This window comes from Lygodium microphyllum, chromosome 24, assembly GCF_053477565.2.
Source record: "Lygodium microphyllum isolate KBCC chromosome 24, Lygodium_microphyllum_v1.1.10, whole genome shotgun sequence".
Taxonomy (NCBI): Eukaryota; Viridiplantae; Streptophyta; class Polypodiopsida; order Schizaeales; family Lygodiaceae; genus Lygodium; species Lygodium microphyllum.
In genome coordinates, this window is record NC_141158.1 from 129378623 (window position 1) to 129406310 (window position 27688).

The 27688-nt window shown below is 41.8% G+C and overlaps 1 protein-coding gene across 1 annotated transcript; it reads right to left on the reverse strand.

Moving 5' to 3' along the window:
• Positions 1-1032: 1032 nt before the first annotated feature.
• LOC148015637 (uncharacterized) lies at positions 1033-27688 on the reverse strand. The gene is made up of 2 exons (XM_087665224.1): positions 25828-27688; positions 1033-1097 (listed from the first exon to the last, which is right to left on the reverse strand). The coding sequence occupies exons 1-2, from the start codon at positions 27629-27631 to the stop codon at positions 1033-1035; spliced, it is 1869 nt and encodes a 622-aa protein (XP_087521350.1). The 5' UTR covers positions 27632-27688.

Sequence of the window (27688 nt, forward strand, 5' to 3'; positions counted from 1 at the left end):
GTAAAAAAAGCGTACCATTGGTGTATCTGTTTCCTCTTTTTTCTTTGGTTCCCATGAAGTGTGCAATGAACTCTGTTTAGCACCACGACCTGTTGCCATTGATGGCCCACGAGAAGGCTGCGTAGCCACTAATCGTGGTGGTCTTCTGCATGAAGCACCATGCCCTGCTGGCCTTGGAGTCCATGTTGTTGGATCCACTACTATATTTGGCATCCTCCTGGCATGTGAATTCCCCATAGATGTGGCTATGCGGTCAAGAAACTCCTGCCTTTTCTCAATTGATACATTGGTGCAAAAACGCACCTCTTTGTTGAGATAACAAGCTCAACACATGTGGACATTGATGATGGACCGCCTGGTTAGATGGGTCCACACATCTACACTTATCACGTCGGTGGTCATTATGACTCTCACATGGCCACTAACTCATTACTTATTATATTCAGGTTGTTATACCTATTTACAGCTGGCATAATTATAGCTCCAGTCGACTAGTTTAGTCGGTTATGCATTGTTTGACTTAGTAGGCCACTTTCTTTTATGTTGTATCTTATCTATACTTTGTGTACTTTGTAAAGTGTGTGGAAGAAGAAGAAAAAACCAGCAAGAAAACGTTTTGACCTCCATCTCTCTTCTTGTCTCTTGAGTGAGCTTCTCCTTGTGCATTCTGTGTGTGTTCAGCGTAGCATCTTGAGCAAGTCCCCCCACCACGCGATTCTTGACATGGTATCAGAGCCGTGCCACTGAGAGAGGCTAATTTCGAAGGCTGAAGCAAAGGAGAAGAAGCAAGGTTCGAGCAAGCAAGCCATAGGTAAGAAGCTCTCCCATTCTTCCACTCTCTCTCTTGGATAGTGCCTGTGGAGGCACCGGAAGCAGGGTCGAGCAAAAATCTCAAATTGCAGTGAGATTTGGTGTGCGCGAAGAGCGCTGTGTATTTTGCAGATAGACCCTTTAGGGCTTTCCCAGAGTTATTTTGGGTATCTGAGGCCGTTTCAGGCCCATTTTAGAGCCGCAAGGTTGCGGACAATAATTTCAGGGTACAGTGTGACTTCGGCTGTATTGACTGAACATGGGTGCACAGGTTACAGATTTCAGATCTGTAAGTTCAAACGTGTTTATCAGCGAATAAACACAAGGTTTATCTGCAAACTGGTTGCAGATTGCATGTATTGTTGAGGAGACAGTGAAAAAGGCTGTCTAGTGTATTACTGTGCACTACAGGTCGAGGGTTGCAGAAGATTTGCTTGCTGTTTGGTATTAGTTTTGTGATAATGGCAGAGAATAGTGGAAGCCGCATCATTAAGAAGCTTGACAAGAATAACTACCCTTCATGGAAGTTCCGTGTCACGAACTTACTTATTGGAAAGGGCCTCTACGAGTTTGTTTCAAGTGAAGAAAAGGAGCCGGAGGTGAGTGATCCTCCAATTGCAGAAGAGACAAAGGCACGGAAGGAATGGAATGCAAAATATAAAAAGGTCATGTATTGGTTGTCTGTAGTAATTGACAATAATATGCTGGGACTAGAAATGCAGAGAATTCATATGCAGCTTGGACCATACTTGAAAGTATGTTTTCTGTAAATACAAAGGCACAAAAGATTCAACTCAAGCAAGAGTTGAATACATTGAAAAAAGGGAAGATGTCTATCAATGAGTATGCACTGAAGGTAAGGAGCATTGTAGATGCCTTGGCAACGATTGATGCAATGCCCGATGATGATGATTTGGTGTCATCTACCTTGGGTGGACTTAACAATGAAAAGGCTTGGAAGTCTTTTGTAACTTACATATATGTCAGAAAGCCATTTCCAGATTTCGATGAGTTGGTCTCCCTTATGATCACTGAAGAGATCAACATGCAGAGTAGACATCCAAAAGAAGTGGTGAACAGGTTCAAGCTTTCTACTCCAGTTTTCAGAAAGGGGACGTGGCAGGTTCTCTTCAAGAGGCCGTGGTACAGGACGTGGTAGTGACAACCAGCAAAACAGATTAAATCAGCAATTTGGTGATATGCAGGTTTCAGGAGGTCATGGTAACTTTAGAGGGAGGGGGAGCTTTAGAGGAAGAGGTGGATGGCAGAATAGAGGTTCTAAAAACTTTGGTATTGTGTGTCACTATTGTGGCAAAACAGGTTATATTGCAGCCCAATATTATGCTAAAAAAGATGATATTCGCAGTGGTAAGTTGCAGCAAGGAAACTATGCATCGTCTTCATGACAGAATAAAGACAAAAATGAATGTTTGTTTGTTATGCAATATATGTTGAATGCCGTTACAGGAAAGGGAACACATGATGATGTTTGGTATGTTGATTCAGGTGCATCCAATCATATGACCAGTCATGCAGAATGGTTTGGAGAGATGCAGGATTTGCAAAATGCAGGTTATGTGCAGACGGGTGATGATTCATGCCACCCAATTTCTCACATTGGAAAAGTTCCCTTGTCCTTGCATGATGGTAAGACAAAGAGTCTTTCAAATGTATTACATGTGCCATCTATTACAAAGAACTTGGTGTCAATCGGTCAAATGGTAGAGCAAGGGCTGCAAGTCAGATTTAATGCAAAGGGCTGCTTTGTAGAAGACTTCAATGACAAGTGCAGGTTGGTGGCAAAGGGAAGTAGAGTTGGACGTATGTTTACTCTGGATGCTGGAATTCCTACTATGAATGTTGATATGTATGCTAAAGGAAAAGGTGTTGTTGCAGACATTGAAATTTGGCACAAACACATTGGACATGCAAATGTACAAAGGCTGAAATTAATGCAGTCCAAAGGGTTGGTTACAGGTTTGCCTACATTTAGAGTTGCAGAATTTCATAAGGTATGCGAAGCATGTTAGTTTGGTAAGCAGGCAAGACAACCCTTTTCACATGATAGAGATGTAAGCAGAAATATCCTTGATGTTGTGCATACATACATTTGGGAGCCTACACAAAATGTATCTCTTGGAGACAGTTCATACTTTGTCACATTCATTGATGATTATTCTAGAAAGCTGTGGGTATATTTTATGAAGGAAAAGAGTGAAGCGTTTGAGCACTTTAGAACTTTCAAGGCTGCAGTTGAAAGAGAAACAGGCTTGAAAGTAAAGTGCTTGAGGTCAGATGGAGGGGAGAGTACCTCTCAGATGAGTTCAGTGATTTTCTGAGGTCTCATGGGCTAAAGAGACAGTTCACATGCAGGTATACCCCACAGCAAAATGGGGTTGCAGAAAGGGAAAACATGCATATTGCAAAAGTTGCACGCGCCTTGATGGCTGAAAAGAATATGCCTAAGCATTTTTTGTCTGAGGCTGTTCATACTGCTGTTTATATTATGAACAGAACTCCCATAGCTACAGTCCATGGTATGACCCCTGAAGAATGTTTTACAGGTAAGAAGCCTGATGTCTCACACTTGAAAGTGTTTGGCTGCATTGCGTATGTTCATGTGCTAGATGAGTTGCGGAAGAAACTGGATCCAAAGGCTGAAAAGTGTGTCTTTATTGGATACTCTTTAGAGCGGAAAGGGTATCGTTGTTATAACCCTGTCAGATGTAAGTTCAGAGTGAGCAAGGATGTCATCTTTGATGAAATGAGCAGTTGGTATGCATCTAGTGGTGATGCACTAGATGATGATGATGATCATGACACTCATGTGCAGGCTGAAAAGCAGGAATCACGGACTCTTAGTGGACCAGAGACATCATCTGGTAGTCCTTGGTCTGGGAGACTAAGGAGTAGCTCTACATCTTCGGGTGCATCTAGTAGCACTACAGGTAAAGACAAAGGAAAGAATAAAGTGTCAGATGGCATTGATGCAATTCTTGATGGAGACTCCAGTGGCTCAGAGAGCTTGGATGATGAGCTTGGTATTCCTACTGTCAGGACACCAGGTGTACAGAGAGCTTATAGTAATGTAAAGGCTCCATTGAGTGATCCAGTGGTACGCAGATCTAGCAGGGTCAGATACCCTATTAAAAGATTTGGTTTTGAAGGTTATGCAGCTTACCATTATGCTTATATGGTGAAACTAGTTGAGGATGTTGAGCCCACTTGTTTTGAAGATGCTGTTGGTCATACTCATTGGGATGCAGCAATGGATGAGGAGATGGCTGCATTAGAGGCCAATAAGACTTCGGATCTAGTATCATTGCCGAAGGGCAAGAAAGCTATTGGATGTAAGTGGGTTTATAAGATTAAGCACAATGCAGATGGTTCTATTAGTAGGTACAAAGCTAGGCTGGTTGAAAAAGGCTATGCCCAGACATATGGCATAGATTATGATGAAACCTTCAGTCCAGTTGCTAGGATGGCAACTGTCAGATGTGTGATTGCTTTGGCAGCAGCCAAAGGTTGGAGATTGCAGCAAATGGATGTGAAGAATGCCTTGTTGCATGGTTATTTGCAGGAAAAAGTGTATATGGATCAGCCAGCAGGTTATGAAGATTTAGAGCATCCCACGTATGTGTGCAGGTTGAAGAAGGTGCTCTATGGGCTCAAGCAAGCACCTAGAGCATGGTCTGACAAGATCAGAGAGTATCTTGTCAATATTGGCTTTTATGTTTCTGATGTTGATCACTCACTTTATGTGAGAAAGAGAGATGCAGATTTGGTCATCATAGTCATCTATGTGGATGACTTGATTATTATAGGTGATAGTGATAGTGGAATTGTTGAAGTCAAGGATTTTTTGAAAAAGAAGTTTGAGATGAAGGATTTAGGTGAGCTAAGGTACTTCCTTCGCATTGAGGTGATCAGATGTGATGATGATATATGGATGTCTCAAATACAGTATTGCTTGGATATGTTGTCCAAGTATGGTATGACAGCATGCAAACCACTTTCAGTCCCGTTGGAGCAGAATGTAAAGTTGAGTGCTAATGTTGGGGATGAGATAGAAGACCCTACTATGTTCAGGAGGATAGTGGGGAGTTTGATCTACATGACCATTACAAGGCCAGACTTGAGCTACGTTGTTGGTCTTGTGAGTCAGTTTATGCAAGTACCTAGAAAGCCACATTTGGATGCAGTCAGACGCATCCAAATGTGAAGTCCACATTACATTATGGACTTTTCTATGAGGCAGGTAGAGATGTATAGGTGTTTGGATACACAGATGCAGATTGGGCTAGTAGTATGCCTGATAGAAGATCTACCAGTGGATACATGTTCTCTCTTGGTAGTGCAGCAGTTGCTTGGAGCAGCAAAAAGCAATCTACAGTTGCTTTGTCAAGTACAGAGGCTGAGTATAGAGATGCTGCTGTTGCAGCATGTGAGGTAGTATGGCTACAAAAGTTAATGGTTGATTTGGATGTGTAGGTGGAAGGTCCAATTGTCATTTATTGTGATAGCATGAGCACTATACAGTTGGCTAGGAACCCTGTATTCCATGCCAGGACAAAACATATTGAGGTACACTACCACTTTGTGAGAGAGAAGGTACTAGCATGTGAGATTGACTTGGTGTATGTCAGCACACGGGATCAGATAGCTGACATCTTCACGAAGGCATTGGGTGCAGAGAAGCTTCAAAAGTTTCGAAGCTTACTTGGAGTTGCAAAGATGCAGTTGAGCTTGAGGGGGAGTATTGAGATGACAAGCTCAACACATGCGGACATTGATGATGGACCGCCTGGTTAGATGGGTCCATACATCTACACTTAGCACGTCGGTGGTCATTATGACTCTCACATGGCCTCATTACTTATTATATTTAGATTGTTACACCTATTTACAGCTGGCATAGCTATAGCGCCAGTCGACTAGTTTAGTCGGTTATGTATTGTTTGACTTAGTAGGCCACTTTCTTTTATATTGTATCTTATCTATACTTTGTGTACATTGTAAAGTGTGTGGAAGAAGAAGAAGAAACTAGCAAGAAAACGTTTTGACCTCCATCTCTCTTCTTGTCTCTTGAGTGAGCTTCTCCTTGTGCATTCTGTGTGTGTTCGACGCAGCATCTTGAGCAAGTCCCCCCACCACGCGATTCTTGACACTCTTTCCCCTCCTCATGTAGAAGATGGGCTCTCACTTTATTAGCCCCACTAGTGTGAGCATAAGGGCAAAGTTTGCATTTCCAAGGGCGAGCCCCTCCACCTCTCAATGGCACCCCTGCATCTACCTCATCCCACCATGACCAAGTAGTGCTTCGACTTCGTCCAGTTGTTGACGAAGTACCTACTGAGGATGATGAAGATCCCATAGATGTCAATGCTGCCATCTATATAAAAGTGACAAATAATCAGTAAATGCAAAAATTTGCAGCCAAAATTTCCACGTGTGTGTTACATTTTTAGCAATGCTAAAAATGCCAGAACTTTCGTGCTACTTCAGCCTGCATTCCTTTTACTGAAAATGCCACAAATTTGGGACATTCTAGCCTGCATTTCCTTGCTGAAAATGCCCCAAAATTTGGAGTATTTTCAGCTCCCAAACTTGGGGTAATGACTGACTCAAAATGCCCCAAATTTGGGGCATTCTGGCCTGCAATTCCTTGTTGAAAATGCCCCAAAATTTGGCGCATTTTCAGCTCCCAAATTTGGGACAATGACTGACTTAAAATGCCCCAAATTTGGGGGCTCTTTTAGATCCCGGGATGATGGATCCCAATGCCCCAAATTTGGGGACATTGCAGCCAAGTTTAAGTCCCAAATTCCAGAATCCAATTCTTGAGAAATGCCCAAATTTTGGGGCAACTACCAACAACTGACGTCTGACCCAAAATGCCCCAAATTTGGGGGAGAATCGAGATAATGATCCTTGAGACTTCACCTGATCGCGGGGAGAAGTCACGCCAGGCAAGAGAGGCGTCGGGCAGGCGGGAGAGGTAGACGGGTCCCGAGAGCAGGTGGGAGTAGGCAATGGGGGCAGGCGGGGCAGGCGAGATAGTCGGCAGGACAGTCGGTAGGGCAGGTGGAGCAGGCGGAGTGGGCGGAGCAGGTGGCACGATTGACCGGATCAACGTGAGCCAGAGAGTCGAGACACTCGGCGGGAGTGCAGTCGGTGTAGGCGAGCGGGAGCAGTTGACGCAGGCGAGCGGGAGTGCAGTCGAAAAGCCGCAGTCGATAGGAGTGCACGAAATGGGCGACAGCGAGTAGTCAGCGCGGGCAACAGACGGGCACTCGGTGCGAAACGGGAGTCGGCGCGAAACGCCTACTCCAATAAAGTTAAAAATTAAAAATTAAAAAAAAAATCTTGTGCTGGAACGGCCGTTCCAGACAGGGAACGGCCCTGGAACGGCCAGGGAAGGACTGGAACGGGAGGGAACGGGTCAGGAAACGGACTGGAACGTTTCGCTAGTGTTTCCTCGGCTCAAACCCCTCGGAACGCGTTAATCCGTTCCTATGTGCCAGAACGGGCGTTCCTTATCTCTATGCGGAGTACTCCTGTGTACCTGTGAAAGAGATGTAACTGGAGTTTTCTAACTGTGGGAAACTGTGAGAGCCCTAAATCTATGGGAAAAGAGAAGGATCAAGGACAAAGCTCTGATACCACTTGTAATGAAAGAGACCTAACTATCCTAACTAAGGGGAAGGAGAGAGAGGACTGCAGAAGAAGAGGGAGAGGAGAGAGAAAGGCAAGAAGAAGAGAGAGAAAGAGGAAGAAAGGAAGAAGAAGAGGAGGAAGAAGAAGAAGCCATGGAAACTTGAGAAGGTGAAAAGAGAGTTTCTTGATAATTTCTGTGATGCCTCAAAATACTCTCTTACACCTTATATACCGTCAGTGTGACTGGTATGTTCCCATGCCATGTTCCCGTGATCCCTGTTCATTACAAACCATCCTGTCTCATAAAGTTTTTGTCCTAAAAAACAAGGGATGTAGTCATGGACTGTAAGGGTGTACTGTAGGAAATCAGCCATAACTTTGTGTAGGAAACTCCGAATGGGACAGTTGAGGTGTCATTACGGAGCCCATGAGATGTACTTTCGGCCCATGTGGGTGGAGCAGGGCTGCAATCAGGTCAGGACCAAAACTGTTACAAAATAGAGGGCTGTCCAAGAATTACTAGTGTGCTGTCCCAAATGGTATGGCTGGAGAAAAACAGCCATAACTTCCACTAGGGAACTCTGATCGGGGCAAGTAAGGTGTTGGTACGGAGCCCTTGAGGTGTACTTTCAGCCCATGTATGGAGGATGGGGCTGAAAATGGTCCAGGACCAAAACTGGTACAAAACAGGTGGCTGTCCAGATGTAGACTGCAGCCCAAAACAGGTGTCATGGTTAAGTTCCAGCCAATACGGCCTCCTTGAGGTGTGAAAATTCATTTAAAATAGATGTTGGGCGCCAATAGGCTTCCTCTATTAGTAGGCCTTGCCATTTGATTAGGTATTCATGTATGGAATGGGTGTGGAGTTGCTTTTCACGTTACCCAATGACCGCTTCAGGAATGTACTGGATAAGGCCCTCCTCATCTATGGGTGGTAGCTCCTCCACATGATCTTTGGGAGTGCCAATGAAAGGTTTCGATTGGCTCACATGGAAGACATCATGGATCTTAGTAGTGGGAGGGAGTTGGAGATGGTAAGCCAAGTCCCCGACCTTCTTAATGTGAGCTACGGGTGGTTTCAATTATTATTCTTCAAGTGACGTGGGCCATGGGGTGAGTGATTGATCTATCATTTCAACATGAGTGATTGTTGAGATTGAGTGCTACATACCTCGCCATTGACAACCTAACCAACACTTTATAAAAAAAGCTACCTCCCCGAGTGTTGATGCATGGTCCCTGCCATGTTGGATGAGTGTGATGTGGCACGTTCCAGTACCTGCTACTAGACGACTACGATCCTTTATGCGATAGTGACGGTTTCCCTCAACTATCGACAAATCTTACCCCTTTTGATTTCATGATTTGGTCATGTTTTGAGTGTGGGGACATACGTGTATGGGTTATGATCCCATATTAGGCCCCTGTTCCATTATCAATATGATCTATTATGGTCTTAACTGTGGGGACGCATCCCTGCGTGTCTGCTTTGCATGCCCTCTTGATAACCTCCCTATGAGATGATTTAAGCATACCATGTCTAGATCTTGCCCTACTAGGGTCCCTTACGCACCCAACCATCCTCTTTTCAACCCATCTTGGGGTTGTTTCTTGTCCATTTGCCTTTCTCCTTGATTTTACTATTTTTCCATGTGAATGCATCCTACATTCACCAAAAGTAAAATTTGATCTTACAACCCTGTTTATCCCTTTGAAATAGCCAATTTTCCTTTTTATAGCCCTCCATTCTGAGCCATAGATCATGAGCTATAAAATTTTAACGAAATTTTTATCCATTTCACTTGTTTCCATGTGAACGTGCCTTTTTCATTTCGAAATAGCAATTTGATGTGACAGTCCTAACCTTCCTCTAGATATTTTTTCTTTTATTGCCCACCATTCTAATGTACGGTTTGTCCATTATTAATTTTTCCGTTCTCTTGAGAATTTTCATGTGTGTTTTTGACATTTTTCCATGTGAACCTGCCTTAACCACCTTGAAATTCACTTCAGATTTAATAGCCCTGTCCGGCTTGCTCCCTTGCCCACTTTTCATTTTTTTTCTCCTATTTTGGCCCATTGATTTTATTTTATTACTTTTTATGTGCGTTTTTTGGCTCCTTTTTTTTCTATTTTTCCCATGTGAACGTCCCCTAACGCCATTAGAACTACATTCTGATTTGGTAGCCCTGTCCCATCGGTGATATTTTTTCGTTTTGTGGTGCTCGATTCCAATGCACATATTTTCTTATATTAATTTTCGACTCTATTTTCAAGTGTGTTTTTTATGTTTTTGCCATGTGAACAAGCTCTACCACCCTCGGAATTGCGTTCTATCTTACCCATCTTGTCCCTTTCGCACAATGGATCTCTCTATATTAATTTTTATTTCCATTTGCGTGCTTTTTTTTTTGTTCTTCCCATGCAAACGAGTCCTGTCCCTGTCAAAACTACGTTCTCATCTGCCATGCCTATCTAACACATCATTCTGCACGCTTCCTTCTTTTCGTGCTTCATTTCTGTGGTTGGATTTTTCAAAATTATTTTTTCCACGTCTTCCCATTTTGATATTCTGTGTGTTTGCACGTGAACGTCCCCTTTTCTGTCTTTTAATGCACATGACACATTGGTCATGTCCTCCTCTGCTTGCACATATGCCCGTATGCCCTCTTTGTCCCAGACATGCAAATTTTTTTACCCTCACCCCACGCACATGTGCAAGACGAGGGGAGATGACGGTCGTTAAAAATATCCCGCACCCCATTTCTACTACCCCCCCCCCCCCCCCCCCCCAAGTGACCCCCCCACTCCATTTCTACCCTACCCCCCACATGTGTGGAACGAGGGGAGATGACGGTCATTAAAAATATCCCGCACCCCATTTCTAATTACCCCCCCATCCTAGTGACCCCCCCACCCCATTTCCACCCTGCCTCCCACGTGCCCCCACCCCCACCCTTGTCCCCTCCTTCCCCCTCTCCCAACCGTCCCTTTCACCTTCCCTCTTCCCCGCGGTCTCCCTCCTCTCCACCCTTCCCTACGGCCTCCCTCCTCTCCATCCTCCCTTGCAGAGTCTCCTTCCTCTCCACACTCCTTGCTACCGTCAACCACCCTACGTCGCCTCGACCACACTGCCTCCCTCTCCTGTGATGCCCACCACCGCCATCCGTGCCGCCTTGTCCTCCCCGTGTGCCAGTCACCACCACCTGTGCCCTCTCCGTTGCTCGTACGGCCCCTTGTCCCATCGGTTCCACCAAGGTAGCCGCTATCGTTGCTGGTGAGCCCACCATCCAAGCCGCCTTGTCCTCCCCGTCCGCTAGTCGCCGCCGCCTGTCCACCTCCCCACCAGTCGTGTCGCCCGTGCCCCTTCCCTACTCCCCCCCGCCCACCATCCTCTCCCGACCGTCTTTTGGATTGTTTACAAGTGGGATTTTGCATGAAAAACCTTGCGTGTGTCCACGTACCGCTAGGTTTTTCTCTTTCTCTCCTTCACATGTACCATCACATACAAGTAATTGTAATAAAAATTAACCAACCATTGCATTCACAAATTTAACTGTCTGCAGATATCCTAAAGTTTTAATTGAAAATGAACTAGCTATTAAATTAAATTATAAAAGGAACCCCACTGCACGAGTACAATTGCACCATAACTCACTTAATTTGGTAACTTAAAATTCATTCACGTGTGCATGTGCACACACGCTATGCACACAATTAATTTGTAATTGATAATGAATCCCCCAAAGTCACGCATGTATGCGCTTTGCACCAAAGATCATGTAATTTTCTAAAAATGAACTGCATTTGTAGAGACCCCTAGTCTAGTCAAGTTAATATGAGTCGGGGGTGGGCTACCCAAATGACTCACCATGCATTAATTTAATAATGTATTGAGCTTAGTTGATCATTTAATAAAATGAATCATGTAGTTTTCACTCACCCACTTCACCATACCCTAGGTATACGCCTTACATTTACGGGGATTGGGATTTTTATTGGTCAAAGATAAGATATTGTCTGCCCATATTTATTGATAGTCGAAGTTTATGGTGGTTTAATCTTGATTTCTCTATGATGTTTGGGATATGGAAAGCGTGGAATTTTATTTCCTTTTGAGTGCTTGATATGGGGTTTCAGGGTGCCTGAATGTATGCATCGTATGAAGCTTTCAGTCGCATATGTGCATAGGTCATGTCAAAATTTTCATAGGATGTGAACTGCTTGGGGAGGTCTGGTCAAGTCTAGTCAATGTGTTGTTGTTGTAATTTTTGTTTCCCCTATTATCTATCTCAGTGGTGTTATGTGTGGGTTTTACAGGAATCCTTCCTCTTTTCTTGGTTTTGTGTATGTATGCATACTCTAGTGTGGTCTAAATGGCATCTTCTTCCACTCCCCCACTTGTTATCCAACATGTACCGTTACCAATCCATGACTATTCCCTTCTCTTGGATGGTGAATGTATTCGAAAGGCTGGCCTTCATATTTTTGAGGCCTTGAAGTTCCCTCCAATGGATGCAAAGCTTTGTCATTCTTTCCTGGAGACTTACAAGAAGCAATCAGGCTTGGTTTATGGCCATCGATTCTACCTATCTCTTGTTATTGTCAATGAGGCCATGTTCCTACCTTTTGCAGCTTTTCCTATGCCTAGTGGTAATCAATTATTATCCACTACAGAGATCCTTGCCTTGTTGTAGAAGGAAACCTCTACTCCGTTGGTAGCACATAAAGTTATCACTAGCTCAAGAGTGGAAACAATTATGCCAATTTCAAAGTGTTTGTCCAGAGAACTCTTCATAGCCTTTGTCAGGATCCTAGAAGGGGTTAATCTTAATGGCACCACCTTTCTGTTGGCCAAGATGGATCAACATTTTCAACGAGTCACCAAAGGTCAACTTAGTAATGTGTCCTATGGAGTTTTTCTGTAGAAAATAATTCAGTTGGAACCTCCCCCCGGTGGCATTCCAGTGTGCCTTATCTTGTTCCCCTTCCGCAATAGTCTCCTCCACCTATTCCTTCTCCTCCTATATGGAAGTCCATTCCGATCTAGCAGATGAACCTCCTACCAGATTCATTCGAAGAAGTGCCCCACACAGGGTCCTTCTGATGCTCTACTTGTTCCGACCCCTATGGTACAAATTCCAATCCTTGAGGTGTATAGTAGATCCTTTCCCTCGTTCCTATCGTGTACCAATATTTTTGCTGCACAAAGGGAAGGAAAACTAGATTCACAAATTCCTTCTCAAACAGTCATTTTTCTAGATCTATGCTGTCACAGCTAGTTTCAAGTGTTCAAAATGCTTTAGATACTTCCATGACTTTATGTCTTCAGACATTTATACGAGAGTGTATACTTCATTGCAAGATAAGGTGGATTCTTTGAGGAGTTAGCTTAGTAAAGCTCTTGTAGATTTAGCCTCGAAAAAGACTGCTTTAAGTGATATCCATATCCAAATGACTGCAGCTACAACTTTGATGGATTCACAACAAGCCATGATTAGAGTTAGAAGCTAAAGTTGCTACTTTAGAGGAAGCAAATGTGTCCTTAACCAAAGACAAGGATACTGCCCTCCTTGAGGAAATGATTGAATTAGCTCGCAAGCTTGGTGCTTGTGAAGGCCAATTGCAGCATTCTCAAGATACTATGGAGTTGCAAAAGAAGTTTATTGCAGAACTTAATTAGAAAGTTGCCATTCTTTATGTTCCTCCTCCAGCTCCCATGATGTCTTCTTTGTTGTCTAAAGTAGAGCTAGACCATTTGCAACAAAAGGCTAAATTGTGTGATGGATTTTTTGCAAAGGTAGAATGCCTTCAGCAACGCATGAATTGTGTCTAGGAGGATTTTGTCCATTATGCTGATTTAGTGTCACCTCCATCATCTTTTTGGAATTGGTATCAGCAAAACAATGCTTTGCGTTACATATCTCTTTGAGTAATGTGGGTTTAAAACCTCCACAGGATGGGTGGTAGAATATGTGATCAGTAGATTTACTTAAAGCAGTATTTGATAGATTTGTTGATGACTTCATCTCTCATGAAGTTCTCAACTCTTATCTTTTATGTATCTTCGAGGAGATTTGCACATTTCTGATGAGGAGGATATGAACTTTTATGTAGAAGATGTGATTTTGCAAGTAGTTATGTATGTCCATTCAGCTGAAATGAATTATATGGTTGATGGCCTAAAGACTTTTCATCAGTAGACATTATGGTGTAATAGCTATGCTTGGCATTCTCCTTTGGAGGATGATGTTCCATAGCCTCGTCATCAACGGAGTGTATTTCACAGGTCAAATGTTCAGCCCTTAAGATCCCAACTATTAAACCGTATTGCTAACAATCCTTTATTCAATGAAGATTTCTTCTCAACTTTTAATTTCCATTGTTCCATTTATCCTTATGATCCTCATGATATCCTATCGTATTCCTTAAACTCCTATCGATTACCATTGTATATTGCCAATCTCCAATCTAATCTAGATAGTATACCTCTTTTATCTTTTACCCCTACTGTTTCCCCTCACATTCCAATTTTTACGACATGCCCATTTATTGTTGATCCTATATCCTTTCCTACTCCTATTGAGACTACTTCTGTTATTCCACCTATTCCTTTTGTTTTTCCAACATAATCCCTTCAGAAATTCCTACTTTCTTTCCCTTCTTTTCCACCCTCATTATCTCTTCAGATATCTTCATTTTATGATTTATCTTACCCACCTCTTCATTGTTCACTATTTATTATCCCTCTACCATCTCCTTCAGATTATATTAATCTTCCTCCCCAATCAGTGATGGATACTCATGGGTATAACAGTGATATCCTCTGTCGACGACAATGGAAATTGAATGATTCTTTGACAAGACCAATGTTTAATTGGCCTATCATTCCTAGTTCTTCGGACACTTCAATGTAATGTTCCACTTCTTATCTACAATTTGCTAAAGCACATGCTTCTTTTGAGGATACTTCGGTACGATTGGCATCTCATTTTTGTTGGTATCTTTCTTTTATGTAGCAGTCTCACTTGAATGCCAGGAAGATTATTCCAAACTTGATGATTAATCCAAATGAGAACGTGACTGTTGCTCAGATGGATGTTCTGTATTATTTTGCACAAGCTCTTTCTACTAGGTTCATTGTCTTGTTAGAAAGGATGTGTTGCTTACAATTTCTTCAAAATGTGCTTTTATATTTTGTGAATGAGAACAAAAGTTTGAAACGTCTCAAGCTAAGTATGAAGTTCAAGAAAAATATCTTCATCCTAAGCCTGTATTGATCCTTTTTAATTAATTGCTCTTTAGTTTTTGGAAGCATATGTCATTTAGATTATATTGTTTTGTGTCCATGTGAATTGCGTATATGTTTTATGGTGTATACATGGTGTTTTATCCCTCTTGCATGTGAATTGCGTATATGCTTTATGGTGTATACATGGTGTTTTATCCCTTTTGCATGGAGTTAAAGATGAAAATGAAGCTAATTGAGAAGATGATTAATGGTGGTTTGAGTTTTTATATATGGGATGAATGCTTATGGCAAAAGAAAACAAACCTCTTATATCCTTTACAAGCTTGTCATGCTTTTCTATTGTAAAGTTGCGATAATGGATAAAGGTGTTTTCCTTTCATTGTATTCTTTATTAAATATAGGTTATGAGTTTGGGGTCATGGTTGGATGGTATTATTGAATATTCTAAAGAAGATCGAGATGAGCTATATTTTGAACTTATCTTCTCATTTTCATAGGTCACAAGGGCGCACTATGTTGAGGGTTGAGATGACTTGATTTTTGGTTGATTTTTGTTGTTTTTGTGGACTGAATGGTTGATTTTTTATGGAGTTTGTATGATGTTTAGTTGTTTTGGAAGTGTTTTGGAGTGTTTTGAATGAGGTTGATTATGTTTTGAAAGCTCATGATGGTTTATAGTGGAGATATAATGTTCTGTTGATGTCCTAATAATGTCTGATTGTGTTTGAGTCTGTTGACCTTCTGTTTTACTTTGTTTTTCTTTTGCATGAAGGGTTAGAGTAAGGATCGATCAATTTTGAGAGTGTTTGGAAGCTTATTGATTGATTCTTGATGGGTTTGAGTGATTTAAGTGAGCTAACAACTTTCTAATGACTTTTATTGACTCTCTGTTGAGCATCTGTAGATCCTCTATTTCTGTTCTGTTTTGTTTTGTATGCCTTTGTAAGTGTGATATGGGATGAATGTGTAGCTTGGGAAAGTTTTCCAATCTTGGAAAGAGATGAATATAAGTTCAAATTAGCTCAAAGAAGTTTAAGATCTAGCTATTGAAGACTTGAAGTAAAGACTGAAGTGACAGTGATAGTAGTGAGCTCTCAAGGGACACTGTAGTGGTCCTCTTGGAAGGGGAGTATGCACGACCTAATAGGGGTTATGAATGATTATTTAGAGAGAGATAATCAATTTTATGAAAAACAATGTATTTAAGAGTGAGAGATTGCGAAAGAAAGCTATGGAACTTTTGAAGAAGAATGTTATGTGATGATTTCGATTCAAAGTGGCGTATTCTCTTGTATCTTTGTGGTTTCTTGATGAATTCTATGAAGAATTTGAAGAGCATAATGAATTTGGTTCAAGTTAGTCGTGGGAGAATTCTTTTTATGAAGATGCATGAAAATTTCTTGTTCCTAGGTTCTTTACCTTGTTGTGGACATATCAAATATGAAAAAGATGTTTGTTGATGATACAAGATAGATTTTCTTGCAATAGATTTCCCATTTTCTTGGTGTTCCTCTTAGGGCTCCATAGTGGTTTTATGTTTTCCTTTGGAAGTACTACTATTACTTGGAGCAACAAGAAGCAGTCGACAATTTTCTTGTCTAGACAAAGGCAGAGTATAGAGGTGCTACAATTGCAGTATGTGAGGTGATTTGGCGATATAGGTGGATAACAAGATTATCATCTATTGTAATAACCTTAGTAGCATTCAATTGGCTAGGAACCCAATGTATCATGTACAGACTAAGCACATATATAACCATTAAAATTTCATTCAAGAGTGGGTTTTGGTAAGTGATATTGACTTAATTTATGTTATCATAGAGAAACAAGCTATTGACATTTTCACCAAGGTTTTGGAAGCTAAAAAGCTTTGACGCTTCAAGACGATGCTTGGAGTTGATATTCAAGAGCAAGTTTTGGCAAGTGATGTTGACTTAGTTTATATCAACACAAAGAAATAATTTGCTGGCATTTTCACCCAAGGCCTTATGAGCTGAGAAGATTCAATGCTTGAGAACCATGCTTGGAGTTCATGAGCTCATGTTGAGCTCGAGGGGGAGTATTGAGATGTTGAGCTCTATATGAGCTACCATCCACTACATGCCTTGGTGATGTAACATGATATTATTCACTTGCATATTAGGTGACCGATGTGAGGATATGCTAGTAATTCTATAGTTGGACTATACCCAAGTAGTCCCTCCTTGGTTATGGCACATTTATTGTGCCACCTCTTCTTTCCTAGCAGGATACTTGGTGACTGCGTGTATATATATTGTGGTACTTTCATATTAGTCTTTTATGATGTTGTAGACTTAGTTCTTTTCAGTGAAAGAAGAAGAAAGAAGAAGAGGAAGATTTTAGTCCTATCTCTCTACATGCTTAAGTCTCCATTGCTTTTGTGTGTGTGTGCTCTAGGTAGGTGCTTCACATCTCTCCCCTTTTGACTGTTTTCAATATTAGCATGGCACATTAATGAGCCTTTCATTCTATAAAAGAAAATTAGAATTTGTGAAGAAAAATCAAGGTGGTTATCCAAATGTGATCCCTTTCAATGCTTTTAAGGTACATCTTTGGGTCCTTTAAGTTAAAATTTTCATAGGTGGTTTCTCTATTACTACTACTGTACTTGATGAAATACTAAGTTAAATTCAAATCCTACATGAAAGTTGTAGGGTGCTCTCAAGTCAACCAAAATATATTTCATAGTCATGCATATAAAAACATACATATAATAACACACACACACATACACGCACGCACGCACGCACGCACGCACGCACACACACACACACACACACACACACACACACACACACACACACACACACACACACACAAATATTACATGTTGATGAGTCTTTTGTTACAAAAGAAAAAAGTAGAATTAGTAAAAAAAAAAAAGATAAACATTGATTATACTTATATGAGGTAGATATAGAAAATATGAACTAACACGCAAAGAAAGAGGTGCATATGTAGTGCAATAAAGCATGCACACGTGCATATGCATACACGAATTCTTTTTTTGTTCAAACTATCTTTTACTTCTCAAGTTGAAGCATTGGCCTAGTTGGTTGATTGTAAATGTACTTAAAGCCAAACTTGGGCTATGATGTAATACCAAATGAATTTACGATAGTTTGAACTATTTTATGCAAATATACACATTGTTGGTTGAAACACATATATACACAAATGCTCTCTCGTCAAATAGCTACGCATTTAGACAATTGATTCTAACACATGAGTGAAGCATCTCTCTTACCACAGTCATTATGTCTCTCTCTCTCTATATATATAGGGTGTGTGTGTGTGTGTGTGTGTGGCCATCAAAATAATGGGAACAATGCTTAATCAATCCGATCTATAGGGAAGAACACACTCATACATATACGTGTGTTGAAAAACACACATGCAAATGCATTGAAGTATGTAGACATATAGATGTAGTCGATGATAGTCTATATGACTAATTACATACTCATATGTCAATTCTCTAAAAAATAAGATATTGAGATTGGTGGAATTTTGCACATAAGGATAGAGTGTACATAAATACCTCCCTTTGCTACTAAAAGTACAAAGTCAACAATGCACATCTCTTGAGCTTTGCAAGTCCACAAATGGGGAAACTAGTAGGCCTAGTAGGCTAGTTAGTTTTTGCTAATAGTCATGCACCTTGACATACCCTTCAGTACTATAATAAGCATATATATGCATGTTACATGATTCTTATACACATTCTTGGACCGTTCTCTCTTTGTCTATCCCTCTTTTTGTAGCGCACTCTCACATGCTCTAACTATCAGGTACATCAATTCTTAATCACCCCAAACTAGGGCTCACATGCCTAAAATGTTACTATAGATCTTCACCTTGAACCAAAGTTCTTGGACTTGCATATACACAAGCAGCTTGCAAACAAAGATATTAGACACAAGATAGAAACAAGTAGATATATCAAGAATAATACAAGATCTAATAATCTTCAACTTGAACCTATAAATGAAATAAAGAACTACAAAGTAGGGTGCATTTTTCAAACTTGAGTGTTATTGAGTTACATGCATCATTGAGCATTCATATAATATGCTTTAGTACTCACCTTCAATATCAAATAAAATGTGATGAACAATTATCTTGTCACAAATCTTTTCCATTATAAATAAACATTCTCACTTACTCATTCAAAAATCAACCTCATTTATCTTTCACTAAATTATCAAGTGCACTATTATAGAAATATCAAAAGGGAGGGAGAGGAAATGAGAGAGGGAGAGGAAGGAAAAAACATTAAACATAATAGGGAAAGAGAGAAAGAGAGGGAGAGGGAGAGGGAGGGAGAGGAAATGAGAGAGGGAGAGGAAGAGAGAAAAGGAAATGAGAGAGGGAAAGAGAGAAAGAGAGGGTGAGGGTGAGGGAGGGAGAGGAAATGAGAGAGGGAGAGGAAGAGAGAAATTAAGGAAATGAGAGAGGGAGAGGAGATAAGAGAAAAAATATTAAACATAATAGAGAAAGAGAGAAAGAGAGGGAGAGGGAGGGAGAGGAAATGAGAGAGGGAGAGGAAGAGAGAAAAGGAAATAAAGAACAAGAGAGAGAGGGAGAAAACATTAAACATAATAAGGAAAGAGAGAAAGAGAGGGAGAGGGAGAGGGGGGAGAGGTTGTTGTTTTCTTGTTTGTAGTAGTAGTAGTAGTTTTTTTTTCTTTCTTTTCTTATTTATTATTATTTAGTTTTCTTATTTTTTGTTATAGTAGTAGTAGTAGTAGTAGTAGTAGTAGTAGTTTTTTCTTCTTTTCTTGTTTATTGTAGTAGTAGTAGTAGTAGTAGTAGTAGTTGTTGTTTTTTTTTTCTTCTTTTCTTGTTTATTATAGTGGTAGTGGTAGTCGTGGTCATGGTCGTGGTCGCGGCGTGATCGTGGTAGTGGTAATAGTAGTAGTAGTAGTAGTAGTAGTTGTTGTTGTTTTTTCTTCTTTTCTTGTTTATTATACTGGTAGTGGTAGTGATAGTGGTAGTCGTGGTCGTGGTCATGGTCGTGGTCCTAGTCGTAGTCGTGGTCGTGGTCTTGGTCGTAGTCATAGTCGTGGTCGTAATCGCGGTTGTGATCGTGGTCGTGGTTGTGGTCGTGGTCGTGGTCGTGGTTGTAGTAGTAGTAGTGGTTTTCTTGTTTGTTGTTGTTGTTGTAGTAGTAGTAATGGTTTTTTTTTGTTTTCTTGTTTATTGTTGTCTAGTTTTTTCATTTGTCATTGTTGTTATAGTAGTGGTAGTAATAGTAGTTTTTTTTTTCTTTTCTTGTTTGTTGTTGTTGTAGTAGTAGTAGTAGCAATAGTAGTAGTAGTAGTTGTTGTTGTAGTAGTAGAGAGATATATATATTTTGTTAAAGAAAATGAGAGAGGGGGAGGAGGAGAAAAAAGAAGAAGGAACGAGAGAGAGGGAATAAACATACATCATAATAAAGAAAGAGAAAAACAGAGAGAGATGGAAGGAGAGGAGATAATGAATGGATAAAAAACAAAGAGAGAGTGGTGGTGAGGTCCGGTGCAACACCACGAGACGGAAAACACTCCGACATATTAAGATTTTGTGGGAGGAGGGGGTCACCGTGCAAGATATGAGCAAGCATGATGGTCAACGGTCCGCCAATATTCAAGCCATTCTCATGTGGGCGATGTATGACTTTTCAGGATTTGAAGAGCACTCAGGTAAATAGGCTTCCGTTCTCGTTGGTAATATCTATCATAGCTCGTTTAAGTTTGTATTCACTAGATAGAGGTGTTGGAACAGGTCTGGTTACCTCAGGTTATCATGCATGTTCCTTGTGTGGGCCACATTTAGACTCCTCAAGGTCACGAACCATGAAGAAGATGGTATATCAAGGACACGCCGCTTTCTTGCCAGAGGTTCATGAACTCAGGGAAGGTTTTCTTGGACGACCTCCAACATATATGAATGTGGCAAGCTAGTACAAGCTGAAAATGGTCCACGTGGAGTCATATCCAAACAAAATGCAATGGTTCTCAGTTTTGTACGAGCTGCCATATTGGACCCACTTACAGATCAGGATCCCATGCATATTTTCAAGAACGTGGGCAGCTTGCTATGAGACCACATCACAAGAAAGAGAGACACTATAGGGGCACGAATGGATTTGAAGGAGGTAGGCAAGATGGAGGCGATTTGGCCGTATTCGAGTACTGATGGTCGCGTGCAGCTACCTCGCGCTCCTTGGGTTTTGTCCACTAAAGAAGAGCGCATTGTGAAGCAAATAGTCAAGGATCTATCCGCACTCCGACGGGTATGATGCATTCTCTCAGATCTGCGTTTTCTAAAGACGACCAATTATCAAGGTTAAAATCCCATGACTGGCATAAGATATATCAGGTTTATACTACGAATGGATTGTAATTTGCGTGCGCATTTTGCTATTTAGAGTGTCGTCATTGTTCATAATGCTTTCTCATTTGTGGCAATTTGTACTATCGATTGCGATCACATGATGCCTTACTCCAGAAATACGCGGGGCCATTTACAGATTGTCGACTTTAGTACAATGGATCTCACAGAAGGAGACTAAGACATCCTCTATTGAATCCGCGAGGCAGGGAGCAGTGGAGACGGCTGTCTCTTTGAGAAATACCTGCCTATCAGCATGCTCATGATACAAATCCACCTTCTTGTGCATCTTGTAGATGAAGTGGAGATTGTTAGACCTATCCTTACGCGATGGATCTTCTTCTTGGAGCGCTTCATGAAAACCCTGAAAGGCTTTGTGCGACAACGAGATCGGCTAGAAGGTAGCATGGCTGAAGGTTGGTTGGTGTTTGAGGCGCTAGTACATATTTCACAATGGCTACCAACGGTGGATCTAGACAACAATATGCTATGGTCGCTGAAGGACGATGATAGCTTGACCGGGGATGTGGTGGTTGGAAATGGGGTAGAAAAAAGAATGGATGCAACAATGGAGGAGAAGGTGAATTGCTTTTATATGCTGCACCATGCCTCTATGGAGACGTGGCTCGCCAGGTACTAGCAAGCTAGGCAAGATCGAGAGGAAGAGCAACCTGAATTTCGGCGTAGTATGTGCCATCGATCGATTAGATATCTCGAGGGCATGGAGGAGATGCCGCGGTTGATGGCAATGCGATGGTTGCATGGAGCTTTGACCACAGCGTCTTGCGAAGGGGCGGAGGTCTCAACCGAGAAGTGGGAGTTCTTGAGGGGATGTAGTCCAAAGATGATGATGTGTTTAGGTTTTATCGTATCTATATTTTATATGCGACAACTAATTTGAGTGTTTCAATATACAATACAAAATATATAGTGCAGTGTGGTCACGCGGACGGCATTTTCGCGTGTAGCGTATTGACAAAATGCGCTCCACAACAGACTGTGGTATCATGGCAAGGTTCGAGCAAGAGAGCCAACGACGAGCAATAGATCCAAACACGGTTATAGATGAGATGGAGTATTTTGGAAACTTGCAAAGTATTGTTACGATGGATTACCGTAACTTCTCCATGATACTATTCGATGTGCAGTGGCTCAAAATGGTACTTGAAGGAGCTGGAGCAACAATTCGACGAGGTTCATTTGGATTTCTCGAAATAGATTCTGAAAAAAAATGGACAGATTTGCGCGACACCTTTGTGTTGCCGACCCATTGTGAACATGTGCATGAACTCATTTGTTTGTTAATTGTATTACGACATGGTACATGTCACAATTGTTTAATCTCTCTTGTACGTGTTTGTGAACATGTAATCTTCTATCCAAATCCCCGACAACCTCGATGGTGGTATGTTATACCTTTAGCTCCCCGAAGTGCGAGAGTATATGATCAAAGCGATGTTCTGAGCATAGATGAGGACAATATGCAAATAGAGGGGTCGATATTGCAAGGGGTGGAGGCCACCGAAAGCTTGAAGCATATAGAGGAGCCAGCATCAGGTAACAATGATGGAAATACATGAGTCCAAGAATTCTTTGAGAACTAGGTGGACTCATCCTTTTGTGGTAACTTATCTATCGACCTTCTAGTGTATGCAAAGTTGTGTCAAGAGATTGACATGGGACCATAGGAAACTTCATACTTGGAGCATCCACTTACTCAATTCTTTGACTAATCGCTTATAAGGGTATATAAGATATGCATTTTAAGCGAGATCATTTTTTTAGGATTTATATTATCATGCTTTGTATGATTTAAATTGATTATGCTAACATCATTTTTTGTCTGTGCAGGTGACCTTTGTGGATACTTAGATCATCAAGATGAGTCGAGGGAAGAGTGATGAGGAGTTGCAGGATATCTTCATGTGCATGTATCCAGATTAGATGGCGAGATTCAGAGACATGGTAGACCAGGAGCTGTCTCGGACATCGTCAGGCCGCTCTATTAGATCTACTTCGGCGCGATCAGATGCTTCAGCTTCGAGCAGACGAGGTCGATGCTCTAGACTTAGGCCAGAGGGAGAGAGTGCTTCAGGGTCAGGGGGATGTTGCAGAGATACGGAGGCAGCGAGACCGCAGGATGGGATACAGGTGCTACTTCTCGCTGTCGTGGCAGTTCCAGGGAGTGTGGCTTAGGTGATTGCTGTGGAGGCATGGACGCGGTGTCTCCGTCTCGTCGTTCTGCTAGAGTTGTGTCACCTCCAAGATTTGTCAGACCTGTGAGGACATCTACTCTAGTTACTCCGGCTTTTGCTCAGCCATCTGCAGGTGGCACCCCTATGGGTGCTACACTGATAGATACTACCCCAGTCAGTATACCAGATGTACAGGTGTCTCCTGGATATGCCAAGGAGCGTGGTTGTAGGTGGAAGAGGACCCATCTTAGGCATACCCCAGAGGGATATGCTTATCTTGTCGATGATAGGTCAGGATCCATCATCATGAATGATGAGGGGAGGAGGGTGATGGCTTGCATGAGAGAGTTGTGCAAACAAGTTTTTTGGCACAACGTCTTAGATCATTGGAAAAACATACTAGAGGGGAGCAAGGACTACATAATAGCATCCTTGCATGAGGAGTTTTCAGTTCCAGCCACAACAGATAGGTTTTCTACGGGCTAGATGATGGAGTGCATGCATGTATATATGTCACACAGATGATCGGACGCACGCAAGGCACTCAAGAGTGGGGCTGCAAAGCCTGAGTGGCTAAACGCAAACGACTGGCGCCGACTGAGGGAGAAGACTACAGATTTTCTAGGACGTTGGAGTGAGCAGCGCGAGGTGGCGAGGGCATGATTAGAGGCCAGAGTGGTCCATCATTTTGGGAGTGGCAGCCACAGGACATATCTGGAGGACTTTGTAAGTTTTTATTTTGTTTTGCTTGCTTATTTTTTTGCAATATCCTTTGTATTGACAATCATGTTTCTAACAGTTAGTATTTTGTTTTCTTTGCAGCACTCCATTACAAATCACGATCCGACCGGCCTTGAGACTCGATATGCAGAGAAGCACGGTCTCACTGCATTGATCGACCAATTATATAGACGCGGCGGCCTTGTAAGTCACTCATATTTCTTGTCTGTAGTTATCTTGTTTAATTAGAATGCATTATTGTATGGTGGACTAATGTGTAGTTGTTTCTTTTTTAGCAGAGTCCGTTCAATACTCCTTTGCGGTGGGATGAGCTTTCAGATGGCGAGGATATATAGCTCGCCCTTGGATCCCTGGAGCTCACACACCCTTCTTTTTTGGTCGCCTGATCTGTGTAGACATTTTCTATGTAGTAGTGATATCTTGCCATGATTGTACCAGTCGCTTTCATTATGCGATCATGTATTTATTTCATGTATCAGTGTTATGATTTAAGTACACTTTGTCTTTATTTACACAAGCATTGTATATAGTGCAGAAACTATTTTGTATGGCCCAAATAAAGCACCTCACAATTTTTTTTCTTGTAACCGTCGCTATTAGCGTCGCATATTTACCTGCACGTGTCATTATTGGCGTCGTTATTAGCATCGCAAAGCATCGTTATCAATGTCATTATTTGCGTCGGTAAATGTGACGTTGATATCGATGCAAATAGCGACGCTGATAACGACGCTAATACCGACTGTTCTATGGCGTTGCCAATAACAACACTTTTTGCAACGACGAGAGCAAATTTCTTTATTTACATTTTTGTCGCTTTTAACATCGTTATAAGGTCTATATCTTGTAGTGATTGTCGTTGTTAAAACCATTCGAACAAGCTTCTTATCAAGCTTAGATTTGTAGCTATATTTTTGAAGTTCAAAATATTATAACTTAGTATGTGTATAAATAATTATTTATGCTTACATGAACACACATGAAAGTCGTTATGATTAACTCAAATCAAACTTGTACATTAAGCAATACATAGCCCACAAATATCTCAACTTTTCTTCCCATTCAAATGTTAAGAATGCCTTAAATTGAGTTAAATATGTTTCTAATTCTTTAGGGGAAAGACAATTTGACATTCCACCATAAAGGAAGTCACTTGATGTATATTGACATCCTATATTTACAAAGATTGTGTAATAGCAAATGTGTACAAGCCTATGAAAGAACTAATTCTCCCTACCTTTATAACAGATGTGGAGTATCAAAATAATGTTTGGCTTACTTTGTATAATGAATATGATGGGAATCGCTTTCTCTGTTGCTGATATGCTTCATCATCGCCTTTAATATTAATACCCTTGAAGAGGCTAACTTTGTTTGCTATGTTATTTTGACTACTATGAACATCCGAATGCTTTGATTGGACCCTTGAATGCTCTAAGTTACCTAGTTCGTGACTCTCAACACTAGTTATGTCATTAGCTTGTCTAAGAGTACCATGTGAGTATGACCTTTTCATCATGGTACCTATATAATCATGTGCTTGCCTTGAGTTGCCAGACCATGTCCTTTGTATCATAGTATCCTTATGATTGTAATAGGGTATCCTTGGGTTTGTAGATAAGCATGGACTATTCATTGTGATGGTAGTATGAGGTTGTGTGTACCTTGAGTTATCAGATAATGTTCTATGAATCATGGCATCCTTATCACCATGATGGGGATGTCTAGAGTGTAGAGATGAATAGGATCTTCGCAACATGTTAGTTAAAACACTACCTTGTTGCTTTGAGTTACTAGATGATGCCCTTTTATTGAAGAGGTAAGCTATCCTCTTATTTGTATCTCGTCTTGAATTGTGAGAAGATGATAGCTTAGTTATACTTTCCAAGCTGTCATGATTGAGTTGTAATGAATTTCCATATGATGACCTTTGAATCATGTTAGCCATGTAAACAATATCATCAAGTGTTCTTCTGGTTTTACACCTTGTGAGGCCTTGAGGTCCCCCACTCACCATCTCTTTGGAAGAGTTCTCACTTTCAACTTGCTCAATGGCCTCGGGCTCTATGGAGTCCAAGTTGAAACGTACTCGCCTAAAAGCAGGCTTCATGCTAGAATTTGTGCTAGATTTGTTGCTAGCATTTTTAAGGGCGGTCTTGGGCATTATAGGGGCTTGTCTTTGGGGTGATGATGTACTTTTGCTTGGATGGAATACAAATGCAGATGATACGGGTGAGTAGGTTTCATTGAGTGAAAGGACCACCTCCTGGGGCCTCTCTATTCTCTTAGATGGAACTATCCTATCCATCTCATGGTCATCATCCGCTACATCATCCTCAACATCCTCATCATGGAAATCGGCAGACGTGGTGGATCCATTACATTCAAACCTCTCCATGGAATTGTCTTGCAAGTGAGCATGCAGCTCATGGTGTAGTTTTGTGTGGAGGAGAGTTGTCTCATTGTCCTCTTGCCTGATGACATGATGATTGGGGTTGGCGGTAGGCACATGGCGTTGTTGTTGTTGCATAAGATGAGGTGCGTTGGAGGGAGAGGCATGATCGCCATGCATGTGGTGCATAGCCATATGACTTGGGACTTGGTGCCTCTTCTTACTTGGAGGCCTTTTGGGGTACATGAAAGGGATGAAGCTGCAGCATCCCAGATCCCCACCTGAAGGGCTTCCGGGTGACTCCTGCTCTCGGTGATGCAAATTGAAGCCATCGTTACTATATATTGGATGGTGGATACTATGGAAGAGGACCGAAGGTGGATCATGGTCTGCAGGGGGCTGCATTCTCCTCAAGCTTGGGGGCCTTTGTAGCACATCAAGTGGCTCTCTGACCAGATCATACATCTCTGCTCTCCTGGAGAAAGAGACTTCGTTGACCAGATCATACATCTCTGCTCTCCTGGAGAAAGAGACTTCGTTGACTCGAGCCATGTTGAAGGATAATGTCTTTCTGTAGCTGTTGATCTTGAGGGTGGGAGCGCCGAGGCTGGGGAGGGGGGCAGAGAACCTAAGGCTCCTCGGTCCTCCATAGCTCCTGATGCATGGCGCCCTAGTGTCATGACTGATGGAGGATGGAGCTGCAGGATCGTAGCTGATGGATGGAGGAGGGAGGTGGATGACAGGGGGAGTGGGGTTGTGGTCAATGCCAAGGGTGCTGACAGGAGAGTAGCCATCAGTGGAGTAGTACTCGAAGCCACTGTCGGATTGATCGAGGTTGGTAGAGGCGAGGCTGGGGCTGCCAGCTAATTCCGGGTAAGGGGAGAGATTAAGGGGGGGATTAGGGGCGTAAGAATTATCACTGGACCTGTAAGAGACGGAGTGGGGGTCGATGGAGATCTGCTTCTCGTACACTGCAGACTTAATTCTGGCTGGCGTAGCAGTATCACGATGACTATCATTATCATCCTCCTGATCGTCTGCATCATCTCGATTGAGGTGGAGTGCAGGAGGCGAGCTAGTATGGTGGCTTGCAGTGGGCTTGCTGGCCCTCCCTTCTCGCGCAGCTGCTTGCTGATGATGATGGTGATCATCTGCGGGAAGCTCCGCCAATGCAGATTCTAGAAGCATGGTGGAGAAGATGCTGCAGAAGAATAGAGTATTACTACTACTACTACTGCTTTGCTA